The sequence below is a fragment of the Polypterus senegalus genome, chromosome 7, assembly GCF_016835505.1.
Source record: "Polypterus senegalus isolate Bchr_013 chromosome 7, ASM1683550v1, whole genome shotgun sequence".
NCBI lineage: Eukaryota > Metazoa > Chordata > Cladistia > Polypteriformes > Polypteridae > Polypterus > Polypterus senegalus.
The window spans coordinates 165609031-165627207 of record NC_053160.1 but is presented as its reverse complement, the minus strand read 5'-3'; the positions used below and the strand labels follow the sequence as shown (position 1 = coordinate 165627207).

Genomic DNA, 18177 nt, shown 5'->3' with positions numbered 1-18177 from the left:
GGCGGACATGTTGTTTTTCAACCACCACACGTTTATTACACAATATATTTACAATAACGGGTCACTCAGACCCCAGCCAATGGTCACTCAGACCTCAGTCACGTGCACAAACCCCAAATCACCCAAAGTCCTGGCCACAATGCCTTTCTTCGGGCCGCCTCCACTCTCCACTGCTTCGTCCTCCTTCCACCCGACTCCAGCCTCGAATGAAGGGAGACGGCCCCTTTTATACAAGTCCCGGATGAGCACCAGGTGTTCCCGGCATTCCTCTCTTGGCCACGCCCCAGCGTGGCGGAAGTGCCGGCTGTCCTCCCGGCTGCTCTCCGGGCGCCGTCATAAATCTTCCCCAGCACTTCCTGGTGTGGCGGAAGTGCTGGGGAAACAAGTCCCCAAGGCATTGGGGCGCCTCCTGGCGGTGACCACGGGCCCCTACAGGGAAGGGCTTCCATGCCCTTGACCCGTGGCCCCCAAAGCAACCCGGAAGGCAAACCCCACGTGGTCCAGGCAGGGCTCTGACCCTCTTCCGGTCCCTCCTGGCGTCCCGGCCGGGTCATGGCCCCTGGCATCCCTGACAAGGTCTAGGAAGGTCCCTAAAGTCCAACTGTCTACCACACTACTTGGTAACTTATTCCATGTGTCTAAGGTAAGAAGAAAAAGATTCTAATATTTGTTCAAAATCTCCCCTTACCAAGTGTCCCCATGTCCTTGTTGAAGTCATTTTAAAGTAACTTGGATCTGCTATACTTATTCCTTTCATAACTGTAAACACTTCAATCACGTCCACTCATAATGTTTACTTGCAACTTTTATCTGTTGTTTGTATGTTTTTGTGATAGTATGCTTTGAGGATTCTTGGAACATAGATGAAGGCATTTCTAATGTATAGTGACACTAACAACTAAGGGGTGATTAAAAAAAAAACATCCATCCATCCACGTTCTTAACCCACTTATCAAGGGCAGGGTTTCAGGGAAGGTGAAGGCTGTCCCAGCAATCAAGTAGCACAGGGCAGGAATGATAGCTGGACAGGATGCCAATCCATCCTAGTAAAAGAACAACCATTTTGTAGCTTATCAGAAATCCATCCACATTGTAGTTAACTAGAATACACACTGGAAATGCTTGTGGACAGACAGAAAGCATAAACTCTACACAGAGAATAACTGGCCCAGTTTCAGTCCTGAGTGCTCTCAGACAGCTATGCCACAATACCACCTACAGTTGTGCTTGAAGGTTTGTGAACCCTTTAGAATTTTCTATATTTCTGCATAAATATGACCTAAAACATCATCAGATTTTCACTCAGGTCCTAAAAGTAGATAAAGAGAAACCACAAATATGTAATATTCAATCATTTTCCTCAATAAATAAATGACCAAGTATAATATTTTTGTCTCATTTGTTTAACTGGTTTCTCTTTATCTACTTTTAGGATTTGAGTGAAAATCTGATGATGTTTTAGGTCATACTGTATTTATGCAGAAATATAGAACATTCTAAAAGGTTCACAAACTTTCAAGCACAACTGTATAAGGAATATACAGAGATCTAGTAGATTTTGTACATAGTTGTGTGAGAGACTGTTGTAGACACACAATGATATGACAAGGACAAAAACAGCTAAGGAAGGACACCAATTCAGATCCTATGGGTAATGTTTGGAAAGAATGTCTCTTCCAACACACATTATACTGCCTGACCATCCATTCAAACCCACCTGAGCCCCCAAATTTTGCTGCATACACAACAGATACATCATTTAGCCTGATCAGTTGTGTTGATGTGTATAGGGTTGGGTGTGTCTGTCACATCCCCAAATCTTTATTGAAATGTAACTTTTACCACAATGCTAGATAAGAATCCTTTACTGCTGATTTCTTGTTATCAGAATGTAGGCAGTGTTAGCAAGTGACTAATACATTCAACTTTAAACTACAGCATTGTTGGTTCAGTTCCTGCCACTGATTAACAGTTTGGCCCTGACAAAGTCACTTATTCTTAGCTGTGCTGCAAAAGCATGATATAAATATAGTCCCAACAGGGTCCCAAGTTTAATTACACTCCCTATGTGACGCTGAAAGATTGCATAAAGCATCAGCACTCACTTTAGAATAGTATAAACTGGTGTTCTATACTGTGATTTATAAGACACTTTGGATACAAGTGTTACCTGGAGATATTCATTTATTTGTCTAGAAAAAGAAATAAAAATTGTTTTATATCTTATATCAAAGGAAAACTGGATATGAATGTAGAGTTGATGATTTAAAAATATAAAAAAGTGGTTCTGAGAATACAGAATCATTCCAACAAGAAGCCGCAACTCTTCATTTGTACAAGCAGGGCACTGACATTAGAGCCTTTGAAATGTGTAAATACAGTACCATTAAGCAACCCGATCAAAGCAAGAAGGAAACATCTCAGAATCGATTAAGCCACTTCATGAAAGTGAGTCCTGCATCTTTTTAAAATAACAATGTATGACTTTGTTCAATTTTTTAGCAAACAATGCCAGTACTGTGATGAACAACAGATTGCTGACTAATTTTATGCTACATGCCACTATCTGGTGCAAATTACACTTACATTTCTCCTTTCTTGACAAGGATGCAGTCCTTTCTATGATTTATTCTTTTAATTACTTTGCTGTGGGTTTCTTGCAACTTCTTAACAAACCGTGGTGACATTACTGAAAACAATTTTTTTGTTTTCTTCTCTCAAAAGCATCTCTGCATGTCATCTTGAAATAACAGATTGGCCTACACTTCTATAGTGTGTCTGTTCCAACATTTAAGTGAATTTATTATTTACTCCATGTGTTTTTTAACTCATCAGTATAATTTCTTTAGGATACATTACTCAAAAACAGTCCGGTCAAGAACCTCTATATTATTCATTAAAATGACATAAAAACAATGTAGCTTGTTATGGGATTATTATCCAATCAGACACATTTTTAGGGTGGCAGTGGTGTAGCAAGTTAGGTGGGACATGCTCTGCTTGGTGTAAGTATATAGTATAGCAGCACATTAATAAAAGCCCTGTGTGCGTCCAGGTGTCCGTGTGTGTGTGTCTTCTGCTGAAGTGCGCATGCGCGGGGCCGCGACACACATCGCACCGTGCCCCGCCCATGCGCACAGCACCTTGGTCGCACACACACTGGAAGCTGGGCACACAGTGAATGGCCTTGCCGCGGCAGCGCATGATAAGCAAATAAAAGACATCATTGCTAGGGAGATTGCTGATTAGGTAGTCGGCCGCCGCGCACATAAAATCCGTTGCTGGGGAGACACCACACGTACAATAATCAGCTACACGCCAGTACAGATTAAAATACTTGCTGGGGAGACGACACAGTCACGATTATCAACTGCACGCCACACATTACATCAGTTGCTGGGGACACTCTGCTGATTGCCCACTGTTTTGACAGAAAATGAAAGTCATATTACGGAGATCAAAGCCAGTATTACTGTCAAAGAGAATTACAGGCATTTTACGGAAATACAAACCAGTATTACTGCAAGAGAAATTTAAACGCACACAATACACTGGCTCATATTACAGCCACATACAAGCCAGTATTACTGTAAGAGAAAATATTACAGACATATCTACTAACAACATGCCACCCAAAAAAAAAAGGACACGTCAAGTAGGACAAAAGACACAGACAATCAAATCCTATATAAGTAACATCTCCTGGAAGAACGGTCAGCTCAACAAGTAAACATCAACAAAAGAAAGGCTAAAAGACAAAAAAAAAATACAAACAAATAGATCGATTGAAGAAAAAGAAAATGAGCGTCAGAAAAACGCTAAGAGAGAAAGACTCAGAAGAGCAAACCTTAGAAAAGGTTGGCATTTACTTGCCAGAACCAGTATTCAGCCACAGTCAGTTATATGTTGCATTATCAAGAGTTAGAAGTTTTCCAGATGTTGTTGTCAAGGTTGTAGATGGTCCTGAACAAAGCAAACTGTTGCCAAACTCAGACAGAATATTTACAAGAAATGTTGTCTATAATGAAATTTTATAGAAAAATTTCATGAGGTAAAAAAATAGAAAATTTTTCCTAAATATCTTCTTCAGATTTTGTGTATTACAGATTGTTACAAAGGTTTACACTAAGGCAATATTAATTATACTTACTGTATTGACATACGTTTCTATTTTATTTTTATTATTATTTTACTTTAGGCTTCTTGCAAAAATATTTTTGACAAAAAAAAAAAATTAAGACAAGAAACAGAATGAGGTCAGGGTCCCTTTCCATTTAATATAGACTGTTCCTACTAATGTTTATGCACTACTGTTCTAGCGCCTGTTATTGTAACAGGTTTAATGTCTAGTTAATATATAATACTGGAGCCTTATTTTTTTTTACTTAAACTATATGAACAACAGACAGTCAAGCCACAGTTTTCCTTGAAGATGTTCTTTGTTGGAAGACATTTCTGGACAGATGACTACAGACTAGTTACAAGTTATCTCTCAGAGGGGTGGTAGAAGGGAGTGAATTAGAGGAGGGAATTATTCCATTTATGACTTAGTTCAGACACTGATCAGCAAAATGTATACAATGTGGTCTCATCTCTCAAGCCTTCTTCTAAGACTGCCACACTCCATTTGCTAATTGCCTGGATGTCACCTTAGTGGAGTGGTTGGTTTATTTAAAGCTAACCAAGCCACCTCCCTCTGTTGGATCATTGTCTAGTTTTTGCCTTTATAAAAACTTTTTATGTGTAGTTGATCTGACATGGAATGAGCTCACTTATAAGGAGAGGCACACTTGCAGTCATAAGCGAGGTTAGTCACCTCAGTTGACACTGGCTCCACCAGCTAAGACTGTTGCTGTCCACACTGGGTGCTATTATGAGTTGCTTTCCAATGTAAAGAGAGATGGGTTACAGATGTTGGGTCCTCTATTTATGTAAGGTGTTTTGGACTTTTGGACACAATCTTTTTTTATACTTTGTGACACTTTATTTTACTTTTTGCACTTACTCTGACTTTTTTGACTGCTTATTTATTCCTTTATGTGAGAGCTTTCTGAGTTGGTAAGTATGAATGTCTGGTACCTCTGCTATCAATCAGATTCTACATACATTCTACTTGCTAGCTTACTACTCCTTGGAGCGTATTATTCCGCGTTGCATCTTGCATCATTCTGCCTCAATGTATGTATTCATTTAGGGCACTCTCTGTACAAGCATATGCCTTATACATGTCTGTGTACAGAGGTAAACATCAACATGGAAATGTACATTTGCATTAAATTAGCTGCTGCTGGAAATGACCCCAAATTATAAAATTCAGTCAATGGTCGGTAGTACTCCACCACACCACAACAATAAATTCTAGAAGAAGCAATAGTTTTTCGAAAATATCACCTCCCATACTTCAGGTCCATGTCCCCTGTCCTGGTAAGTTTACAGAACTGGACGCCTCTGCAATATCGATGACTCCAAAATCAGTACGTTTTATGTGTGCTATAGGTTTGACCAGTGGAATTTGATTGTTAACAAATACGAAATGTTTGCAACAAGAACAGTCCATTCAGTTTGTTCAAAATATCATTAAGTTGAGATCTGAAGGTCCCTAAAGTAATGCTTTCATTCACTCTCTTGGTAACTTATTATATGTGTTTACACTTCCTAACATTTGTGCAAAATCTATATATATAATTCACTAAGGCAAGACAACCATGGAAAGCACGCCGGAAGAGGCGTGGATTCACTAAGCTGCCGACAACTGAGACACCTATGGCGCACGCAGGAAAGAGCCACACCCACCAACTCCAAGACAATCGGATACGACGACAACTCGCAGGGCCACGCCCACCAACTCGGACACGACGACACAGAAAAAATGGCGTAATTTATATCCGTCTGTCGTAGAGGCTAATGTCATGCACCTCCGAGCTACGTTGACTGTTCATAGAGGCATGTTTCTAGCGGAGGTGAATCGCCATATGCAGCGTGTGAAACGGTTTGCGAGGGGTATCCCATGGGATCCTTAAAACAATCCTTTACAACTGAGGTTGAAGCACAATGAACTAAGCAGTCTTTAAAAACCAACTTTTCGGTTACGACGCACGACCGCGTGCACCATAGCAAACTGTTTTACACGCTACATACAGCCATTTGCTTCCGCGACAAACATGCGTCTTCTTAGATGCTCCTGCAGGAACACGGAAGACGTTTTCCTGCCCACCAGCGCTCCTTTTTCACCGGACGGCGTCTACCCTCGCTCTCTAGGCATTCACACTGCCTGCCCATTTGCCCGGACGCAAAAACTCACTGACCACCCAGTTAGTCCCTTTCGTCTGTGCTAAGAGTCTGCATGCACGTCTGAGACACGCAGCATTTGTTATGCCGCGGGTTCACTATTGTGTTGTATTTTGCTCTCTCCAGAGTTCCATCTTTTCATTCACTTACTGTTGTATTCTCACACCAACCCGTTTTAAACATCCGTGTCTTTCCAGAAGTGTTTAGCATTCAATAAATAATTATGCATGAGATTGACCGTGTGTCTACCCAGGCATGGGTAAGCCGTTGAACCCCATTCGGGCTGCAAGCCATGGAATTCCCACTAAATGGACTCATACACTCCCACTCATTACGTCCCTACACTTTGTGTACACCCCCCTCCTACCGTGGTCGGGTATCTTGGTGGATTATATATAGAAAAACAGCCAAAACCGAGGGGTATCCTATGGGGTCCTTAAAACATTCCTTTACAAGTGAGGTTAAAACACAATGAAGTAGGCAGTCTTTAAAAAAAAGAGTTTTCGGTTACGGTTTGCACCATAGCAAACTGTTTTACACGCTACATGCATCAATTTGCTTCAGCGACAAACATGCGTCTTCTTAGATGCTCCTGCACTTTGTACACACCCCCCTCCCACCGTGGTCGGGTGTCTTGGTGGAATATATATAGAATAGCAGAAAAAAACGCACAGAGCAATGAAAACTCTACGTCAGTCACAGGTACATCTGTACTGTGTAAAGACGGCGACTCAAGTGACGAGTTGGACGTGGGCACATGAGCGGGCAGTGCATACTGAACGAGAAATCAGCAGACTAGCATGACGGACGGAGCTGAATCGACGTCATTCTCCTTTCCTCCCGTTGCACACTCCGCGCCGTGCACCCCCATCCCTCCGTCTGGCAGGAGAAGGCGCGAGGATGGTACGCCAGTTTTCAGTCACTTCAGACGATTGTGTGTTGGTTCGTTCCGTGTATTGTTACAATGTTGCTTTTCTTGCTGATTTATTACATTACCGATTTTTCAAATGTTAATTTTCTCCCTCTGCTTAAAAATCATTAAAAAACCGACCTGATTATGCGCCGTATGGTACGCCGTGGGTTTGCTAGTTTACTCTAAATCAGCTTCAATCTGTGCCCATTATTTTCTACTAGAAGAAGTCAGTTTAAAGTAACAGCTGGTATCCAACCCTCTTTCTCCTGTTCTCATTTAATTTTTCAAATTAATTTTGTAAATTACATTAATGTACGTGAGATACAGAATAATGAGTATATAATCAGCACAAGTTCACATACATTTACATGTTACATATTAAATAAATATTGTCATCCCCAGTTCTGAGAGGCATGTAAACAAAAAGACCAACATAGGGCACAATGATACATAATATTGAAATGGTGTTTGTCTAATTCAGGGCTTTGTGGGCAATCCTGAAAGCACTGGAGGCAAGGCAGGAGCCAACCCAAGACAGAGTGCCAATCCAGACCAGGGTCCAGTCACACACAGGCAAGTTTTTAGTTACCAGTTTACCTACAGTAACACAAATGTCTTTTGAAAATGTGGCAGGAAAACCCACAGACACACAGGTAGAACAGGCAAACTCCATGCAGAGAATAATTGGCCGTGGGATTTAAACCCAGGATGCTGCATCTGTACAGCAGCAGTGTTAACCACTACTATGCTTCCCTGGTATATAGTTCTTATATTTTTATGTGATTGTTTATTGAACATTAATCAAGAATAACGAATTAAATCAGAAATGAATAAGGGGCACATACATATTTCTCGACCTCCACCTCTTCACCTTACTTCATAATTTTACACTATCTTATCATATCAGCTCTTAATCTACATTTGGTTAAACTTAAACAGTTTTAGTCTTTCGTCAGAGTTCATACCCACAGATTTTAAATGAAGCTGGTAACTGTTCTTTTTACTTTCTCTAGTACTGTTTTTCTGATATAATTACTAAAATTACACACTACACTCTTGTGAACATTACTGGCATTCCAGACATAAACACACGTTGTCTTTCACTTTCTTTATATACCTGTGTAATCGGGCTGCATTAGAGAAATAACTAGAGCCATTCAAACTGAGCTATTGGCAGCATGCTGTCATTTATTTGTATGGATCATTATTGACTTCATTCTGCCACATCAAACATGTGTAATGTTGTAGATGTTCCTCTTCTCAGATCAGACCAATATCAGATCTAAGCAAGCCTGGGAAAGGCATTAATGACTCCCGGTGATGTCCTATCTGACTGCCGCCACGGGCATCGTCTGTCTCCCAGAACATCAATAGTTATAACCCAGGATGGACTATGCCAAATGAGGCCACAACAACAAGATTAAGAGCAAAAAAAAAAGCAAACTGCATTTTATTCAGTCAAAGGTAAAGTGTGCAGAAAGTGCAGTGCAAATCAAAACTAAATAATCCATAGTCAACAAATAATCCAAAAATAGTCCATAAATTTGATGCAATGAAGGTAAACAATGAAAAATAAATTTAATAGAATATAATGAAGAATGAATACAAAGCCAGAGTCTGAAATTCATGTTTCAAGTGCTTAAATTTCACTTTCACTTACTTGTCTCTCCTGCTCACCTTTTGGTATTCTCAGCAAGACTGGGCCACCAGTAAACACTGTCCAAAATCCGACTTGTGTCCCAGCCACCTCCTTCAGTACCTCCTGGGACAGTCTCTGCACGGCTCTGTCTACCTGCCACCTTCTGTCGGTCAAACATTCACCTGGAGCCCAGATATGCCTTACTCAGAAACACAGCAAAGGAAAGATCCGCCCCACACAACGCCTCTGACTTTCCTCCAACCACATGGAATCCTGACAACTTTACAATTAGCCAATTCCCCAATTAAGTTCTTCGTGGCTGCTTCATTTGTCCCGTGCACACCTACACTCTCGGAAACTGAGTTGCTTTATTAAAAACAAACTGCATCTAACCGATCTGCTTACCACATCACAAATCCACTTCATCACACTACCCCTTGACAGTTCAAGAGATTGTTGTCAGATTTGGAGGTGTATTTTTTGTTTTTCCAAAAATACTAGATGAAACATCTTAATCTACTTATGTGTATTTGCTACAGGAAAAAGACTGCACAGTGTTTGGGGTTTGTGTGCTGTATTCTTGCTTTAGTGAAATGTTCTGTCAAGCTGAACACAGGTTGGTACCTCAGGTGGCAGTTGTGGGTTACAACCCAAATCAGAGTGTCTATGTGAAGGTGTTTGTATTGAAATCTTAGACTATACAAGATGAATAAAATTTAAAGTAAACATGATTAAGTAACTTTCAAGAACTATGAATTGATTGCTTCACTAACAATAACCACTTTATAAGGTACTTTATCTCATCCTGTGTAGAAAAAGAGAGATGTCAGCTGTTACTCTAGTAGTAGGATAAATATTTTTAGAAGCAGAATGACATCTGCTTTCTTAAGAGACTAGCTGCTGTTCCTAAATAGCTGATACCTTGAAATATGAAGACTAATAAATGTAAATATTCATTTAATGTCTTTGATTGTTTAGTATTGATAATAAATTCCGTTGTGATTTTCATTTCAACTGTCCAGCATGTGTCTAGTGCAGCAGGTTATTGAAGATGTGAGTTGTGATTCTGTCCATTTAATCTTGTAGATCATTTCACAAGCTTGTGCAAGCAGGTACGTAGTACTGTCTTCTACATAACCTTTTAGTATCATCTGTTACAAGAACCAAAATATGAATATTTACTTTCATAGTTTTTTCTTACAGTGTGGAAGGTGAACTTGATAATTTTCTAATAGTTGTCGTCTTTTTTTTTATTCGACAGACATTGATGAAAGACAAGCTGAAGCAAACAGGGAACAAAATGAGAAAACTATACGAAGCACTCAGACAGCACTTCGAAATTTTAGAGAGTTCCTCATTTCCAAGTACCCAAATGAAAACCGTGAAATTTATGTGATTCCTTGCAATGAGCTGGATGCTTACTTGGCTTCATTCTTTGTGGATGCCAGACAAAAAGATGGATCTGAATATGAGCCAAACAGTTTAGCCAACTACCAATGTGGATTAGAACGTTACCTCAAGGAGCATAAGTATGGCTACAGCATTACAAGAGACAAGGAATTCAAACGTTCCCAGGAGGCACTTAAACAAAAACAACTAGAGCTCAAGTTCAAAGGTAAAGGAAACAAGCCCCATAAGTCCATGAAGCTCACCTTTGCAGATGAGTTGATACTGCGAAAAAGAGGCTTGCTGAGCCGCTTCAACCCAGAAGGACTGCTTAACCTTGTATGGTTGAATAACACTAAGGCATTTGGCCATTGTACGGGCTTCCATGGCTCCACTTTGAAATGGGGCGACATCCGCCTGCGAGTGACTGAGACAGGACTGGAGTACCTTGAGTGGACTTGCCTGGACTCTACGGACTCTAATTCCAAAACTAAAAGGGCTGTGACTGAGTGTCGCATCTATGCCACTCCACACTCACCTCAAACCTGTCCTGTGCAGGATTACAAGGAGTACGCACAGAGGAGGCCACCTGCCATGCGGTATGAAGATGCCCCTTTCTACTTGTCCATCAAACCTGTTGTCAATCTAGCAGCCCTCCACTGGTATAACTGCCAAGCCCTGGGTAAGAATAAACTGGCCAAAATGGTTAAAACAATGTGTGAGAAGGGCAACATACCAGGAAGAAAGACCAACTTTAGTGTATACCAGAGCTGCAGCACTCTCTCTGAAGCGCAGAGTAACCAGTTAGTACTCATCTGTAACAACCTGAGCCAGCAGGCTGCTCAGTCCATGGCCTCCCACTCCAGTGGCACTAATTTTGTCATTGCTGGCTCTTTTGACTCTTCTTCAGATACAATTTGACTGCTATTTAAAATGACTGACTGATATATCTTTGTCTCCCCTACTGTTAACTGCAGTGTTTTGTGTGACCAGTGATCATTCCATCATTGTTTTTAAGTGGTGTTTGTTACAAATAATCAGAAGTGCATCTAATCTCTGTTACCATGTAGAAAGTCACCAACTTTTGACATTTTTCAGCTTTTTTATCATTCTGTCGTCCCTGAAAAGAAAATTATCCAAATCTACTTCTTCTTATAAGCTGTCTGCATAAATGATCATGTTAAAAGTGTCATACAAAATGTTTTTATACTATACTACAAGCAGCTGCACTATTCATGTCGTCAAACTGTGTGTTAACCACTGTTCTTTGGAATGATGCATTAAAGAAGGAGCACTTTACCATGAAAACCAGGAGAGTATTTAGAGGGAAAATGGCCTTATTTTATCTTCTCTTTTAATATATCACAAACTATACAGTCTTGTGTTCAACGCCAAGTGTCTTGTGCATCCAACATAATGTATGGCACGAGTCTGACGTATTATACTGTGTGTATATGAGTGTGTTCATAACTGTGCCTTTCCATAAATTACCATCCCATCCACAGTTGGTCCCTGTCTCGTGGCAATGGAAGGAAGGCCCTGTTCACACGTGTATTTAAAATTGAATGCCAACTGTGTTTTCCATAGCAGTTTCTGTGAATGCAATGGAATATTTATGTTCAGTATGGCCAAACCACTTTTGAGGAGTAGTGTTGTGAGTAGAGTTTAAACACTCCTCAAGGCTTTGAACAGTTCACTATATTTTGTTAAATCTTCAGTCAAGAAAATCATGGTGGCTTTGGGTTTTAAAAGATGGTGAATGAATTCATGTGTAAATTTGTAAAATGTTTCCTTTTTTCTTTGTCTTACTTAACAAAATGTTCTGACCACTTGTTGCTCCTTTCCTCGGTTCTGCTGAACTAGCACTTCTTCAGATCTATTAAGTTTATTTTTTATTAAGCACTCTTCATTGAGTGCAGACACAAGAACACTGACAAGTTCACACAAACATACAAATGTAAACTTTGCAACTAACTAATTAAATAATTAATATATATATATATAAAACACTGATTTGTTTAATGCAGAAAAGAAAACAAAGTAGTTTGAAACTGATTAACATAGTTAATGGAGCCCAGCAATATCTGTCCATTAAATAATTGTTGATCAGTGTCTTGCTGCAAATTCTAAAGTTTTAGTTAAACACAAAAAAGAGTTGCCTTCTGTTGTTCATGTCTTTTGATTCTGACAGTTAAATACAATGGGGATTCGGACAGTTTTGTCCTACTTTCAACTTTGCCTGGTGCAAGGTAGAATCCATAAAGGTTTATGCTGCTGCATCATACCTCAACAATTCTGGGTTTGAATCCTGGCCTGGACACAATCTGCATGGAGTTTGCACGTTCTACTCCCACATTCCTGTATGTTCAGTTACAGTAACTGGCAGCTTAGTGTGAGTGTGCCCTGTGAAGGACGGCCGCTCTGTTCTGGGTTCTTTCCTGTATTGCACCCTAGGCTGCTGGAACAAACACCCGATCCTTGTGACCCTGAACTGTACAAGTGGGTTTGTAAGTGGATGGAAGGACCGATTTATGCATTTATTTTTATTAACATTTTGATGAACTTTGTTCCTCTGACCCTTTTGCTTGAAAAAAACATATGCAATGTGAACAGTCCACAATACATGAAAAAATCAATTGTGAACAAATTTTGTCTAAACAGTTTGGAGAAGTATGGTGTGAACAGGGCCAAGAATTAAATCAAACAAAAGAGAAAATGATGTAGTTGGGCAGGGATGTGTGCCACACTTCTCTGCTTTTTTCCACAACTTCCATGTCTGTGTATGATATCCTGTTTATGAGTATAAGATACAAGTATAAATAAGACAAAGTAGATAAATAATCATGACCATCATCTTTTCATTTTTGGCATTCTCCACTAAAGAAACAATCACACGAACGTTGTCCAAGATTGCTTTGAAAAAAAGATAATGGAAAAATACCTGATTATCTGAATGGAAATTTGTTTTTGCCATTGTAAGAAAATAGTGAATTCTTGCCAAGTTAATATTGTTAAATGGTGTGCCTAAAAAGTCTATTAGCACAAAGTTAACTGTGGATTGTTTTGTATTGTATGTGTTGTTCTTTCATTTGTCCATCAAATTAAAAAATTTTTCAGATTTTTTAATTTGCTTTTGATCTTTGCCGTTTTTATTCATTTGTCTTGTGGAAGCCAGCATAATTTATTCAGTGTGCATCACAGAAGATTTTATGTGCCAGGACGTGCTTAGATTAGGTCTGACTAAAACTGACTTTTTAAAATACATTGTTAGCTTGAGCATGTGGTTGCTTATATGTGCTCTAAAGTTGTCCAATGAGGTGGAATAAAAGGCGTACATAGTACTTTGGGAAAGCAACAAAATGTCAGCTTCTCTATAAATTGGCAGCCAAAACATTTCTGATGTTACCAAGCACTTAATTGTAGTGTTGTGCTCAAATAGCACCAGACGTCACTGTGTCACAAGGCCCCTGTCCAGCATGAAGTGTCAGTCAAGTACTGTTAGAAGTTGCACAGTGGTTAGAATTGCTGCCCCAAGGACCCAGCTTACTAAGTTTGAGCTCTGAGTCCAGGTGTGGTTCATGTGGAGTTTGCATGTTCTCCTCATATTTGCATGGACTTTGTTTTGATTTTTCATTTGCATCACTAAAAAAGGCAAGTTATGTTAATGTGGTGCAATAAATTGGCCCTGAGCGATGGTGAGTAGGGGCTGAAATGGACTGGTTCAGTGTCCAGAACTGGTGTCCTGCCTTGTGCCTCATGCTGCAGGGGTTGGCTCCAGCCCAGTGACTATGAATTGGAGAAATTATGTTTTTTATATTTATCAAAACATCTAAAGTCTCTTTATATCCCAAGAACAAACAAAATCTTCTTTTAATCGATTATTGAGTGCCTGTACACTTCTGAAAAAGCGGGTTTGAAAATACAATGTCAATAAAAATCCCTGTTCATGAACAAGAAGATAACTTGAATTTTTTACTGTTAAATAAAAACTTGTTATTTGTTTATATATTCTGATATGGTCAGTTTTTATGAGTATTGGTTAGAATTCCCTTTTCTAGGTAAGTACTGTATTGCAATTGTCTTTGAGTGAAAAAAACAATTATTAAAAAAAAATGGAATATTTAAAAACGCAGATGTTGTATATACATCCCCTATGATTTGTATATTAATGATAAAAACAAATTATGGCACTGTGCAGTAAAAATAAGTCATCAGTTAACAAAGACAAATTAAAGGGACAGCACACATGCGATGTTGAATGTGTATGTTTGTGTGAGGCTTTATGCTAAACTTCCATGTTGGTTTGGTGCTCCTCCAGTCAGCTGCTGATGAGGCTCTGCAGACAGCGCTTGACATTATCAAGTGACAATTGGGACAGTTCTGCTCATCACTAATCATCTTCGTTATCCAATCAAAATACAGTCCCACCATAACAAGCAAGACTTCATCCTCTCAAGGTAAGAAAAATGACTTCATTTTGATTAATTAATTTATTAATTCACTTTTGCATTGCACTGTATTACCTTAAATTTGTAGGTTGATATTTAGCATCAAGAGGACAATTTGTGATGCCTGGTCCACCTAATAATTATTTTTTAAAGAGAGGGGACAAAGCAATAGCCCTGCAATACGAAGTTTCCCTAAAGCTGTCACTGTTTTCTTTTGTTCTTTATTTCGCCTTATAAAATTTCTCATATTAGGAATTTGTTAGTTTTCGCATACCCCTTGGGGTCAGAGCGCAGGGTCAGCCATTGTTCAGCGCCCCTGGAGCAATTGAAGGTTAAGGGCCTCGCTCAAGGATCTCTTTTGGCAGTGACAGGGATTCGAACCGGCAACCTTCGGGATACCAGCACAGATCCTGTCGTTTAATAAACAAACAAAAAACAAAAAAAATTACATAAACACTAAAACAAATAAGTTAAAGGAACCAATTAGCAGATAAACAATTAACAGAAAAACAGTGAAAATGAAAAATTAATAAGTTGATACCAGAGTTGCTCATATACAGTTAAAGCAATCTTGATTTAAATATTTGGGTTGATGATGCTGACCTCATTTCAATTGGCAGAGTTTTCCATAGTTTTGGTGCTAGAACTACAAAGGCACGATCACCCTTAGTCTTCATCTTAGACTTTGGCACAACCAACAATTGCTGTTGAGAGAAACGAAGGGAGCAGACTGGTGTATACGGGACCAGCAACTCGGCCAGACAGGATGGGGCAGCACCATTCAGTGACTTAAAAAGCAAGGCCAGAATTGGGGTAATGGACACAACTTTCTGAGAACCAGTAAGAAAACATGCAGCAGCATTCTGAATCATCTGCAGCCTAGAAAGATGGGATTTACTGATTCCAGAATAAAGTGAATTACAATAGTCGAGGTGCGATATAATAAAAGCATGGCTAACCTTCTTCAAATCTGTGTGCCTGACTCTAGGAAGCAGTCTAAGCTGGAAAAAGAAGCTCTTGACAATGGACGAGATCTGTTTATTAAAATAAAGATTGGAATGAAGGATAACCCCAAGATTTTTGACGTGGGGTTTGCAAAACTCAGCTAAAGAGCCGAGTGCATCAGAAGCCATTGGTCCAAATACAATAACCTCAGTCTTACTCTGATTGAGATTCAAAGAGTTTACGGCCGTCCAATGTTTGACCTCATCTGACCTACTCAAAGCATCATGATGCTCCAACAGTGATGGACTAAAAGCCAGAAGTCTACGTGACCATCATCATCAAGTCCTTCCGTGAGAACCCTAAATACAAAGAGGACTGTTTCATTTATGTTAGGTAGAATGCCCAGAGGGGACTGGGTGGTCTCGTGGCCTGGAATCCCTACAGATTTTATTTTTTCTCCAGCCGTCTGGAGTTTTTTTTTTTGTTTTTTCTGTCCACCCTGGCCATTGGACCTTACTCTTATTCGATGTTAATTAATGTTGACTTATCTTATTTTCTTACTGTCTTTTACTTTTCTATTCTTCATTATGTAAAGCACTTTGAGTTACTTTTTGTATGAAAATGTGCTATATAGATAAATGTTGTTGTTGTTGTTCATTTAGCATTGCATAAGGGAGGCTGCTCATACGTGTTCTGTAGTCATTTAGTTTTCTAAACTTTTTTCATTGCATTTGTCGCAGAAAAATTCTGACTTTAGATTTCACAATGGAAATATTAATATATCCTTTATTCTTTCAAATAGCTTCCTTATCTTTAAATAGAAAACCTGAAGTAACCCACACAGCAGGGCAGTGAAGAATTGTGTCAGCGTCCACATCTGATACGTTTACTTTGTCTTCTAACTTGAATCATTTAGGTCCATCCTTAAATATTGGTGGTTAAACAAAGACGTATGTGGTTCCATATATGGCAATAACAGTTTATCATTATAACCCATGACAGGAAATAGGTGCCATAAAAGGACACATTGAAAGTTTAACAGGTGTTTCACTTATAGTATAATATAAATATGTTAACTTATATAAAAGTAAATCATAATAAAATTCATAATAAAACCCAAATACTGTGACAGCTGCCTTAATGGCATGGATGTAAGCAAGTACGAGTATATGCCATCCCCACCCCCCTCCCCCCCACAATAGACAGACAATGCAAGGCACTATATGACGTATAATGGAAGGTGCTATGTATGGATATGAAACATTTTTCTCCCGCTCCCCATCCCGTTCTGTTCACTGAACCTTCCCTATTGGCTGTCCTTTTGCCCATAAAAATGACTCTTTCTAGCAGTAAAATATCTACTCCACAATGCCAACCATAAAACACATGTGCAACAGCATCCTTCACAGTTAATAATGGGAAACAGGAAAAAGAAAACTTATATTTAATAGAAATGTAAAAGTTTCACTTCAAGTTCTTTCCTAAAAAGGCTTAACACGTTTATGTTCGAAGTGCTCAGAAATATGAACTCCATTCTACATACCAAATCTAGAGGGTCACAGTGGCATCCGCTCTCACTAGCTGTATAACACCCTGGGACTTCTCCCGCTCAGCTTAGAACCACAAGCCCTGCAGAGGGGGTGACGCTCTAGCTTAGAATATTACTGGCACACATGTGCCTTCTGCTCAGGGCTTACAGGGCCTGTAAAAAGTATTCACCCTCTTTTTTGCCATTAGACTAAATTCCATGTTTTAACACTGCACATTATTAAAAGCACACAATCCCCATCATGAAGCATAGTGGTGGCAGCATCAGGCTGTGGGGATGCGTCTCTGTAGCGGGCCTTGGAAGGTTGGAAGGTTAGAGGAGTAAATAAATGTAGCAAAATACAGGGAAATCTTGGAGGAAAATCTGATGCATTTTGTAAGAAACCTGCACCTTGTAAGAAGATTTGTTTTCCAGACAACAACCCCAAGCAAAAAGCTAAAACTACAATGGAATGGCTTTAAAACAATAATGTCAATGTCTTGGAGTGGCCATATCAGAGTCCAGATCTCAATTCAACTGCAATTTGTAAAAGGCTGGTGACTCAAGGCTGTCATAGCTTCCCTAAGGTGCATCTACTAAATACTGACTTAAAGGTGATGAATGCTTATGTGATCAGTTATTTTGTGTCTTATATTTGTAAATACATTAATTTAGACCACTTTATAGAGCTGTTTTTTCACTTTGAGAGTAAAGCGTCATTTTCAGTTGATCAGAGTCAGAAAAAAACAATAAGATCTATTTTTGTTCAATTTTGTATAGTTGTGAAATGTGAAAACTTCCAAGGGGGTGAATACTTTTATTGGTACTGTATTTAACATTCACTCCCTTAGGAAGACAAGTAATATTACTAAAGACTTTGTCCGTCCTACAATACATGACCATTAGCACTTGCACAAACAGACTCATATTTTATACTAAACAGCTGCTCATACTTACGATTGTATGGTTTTATTTTGAATGTACTGTATGTACTCCATATGTTGCTTTAAATGTAATGTCTTGCATTCCA

General features: G+C 39.3%; 1 protein-coding gene across 1 annotated transcript in view; it reads left to right on the top strand.

The window, feature by feature from the left end:
* Positions 1–14130, top strand: part of LOC120532967 (uncharacterized protein KIAA1958) — a 47478-nt gene extending 33348 nt beyond the window's left edge. The window contains exon 3 of the mRNA XM_039759499.1: positions 10102–14130. Within this exon, the coding sequence (XP_039615433.1) occupies positions 10102–11147 (1046 nt within the window). The 3' untranslated portion in view covers positions 11148–14130. The remainder of the gene's footprint in view (positions 1–10101) is intronic.
* The last annotated feature ends 4047 nt before the right edge of the window (positions 14131–18177 follow it).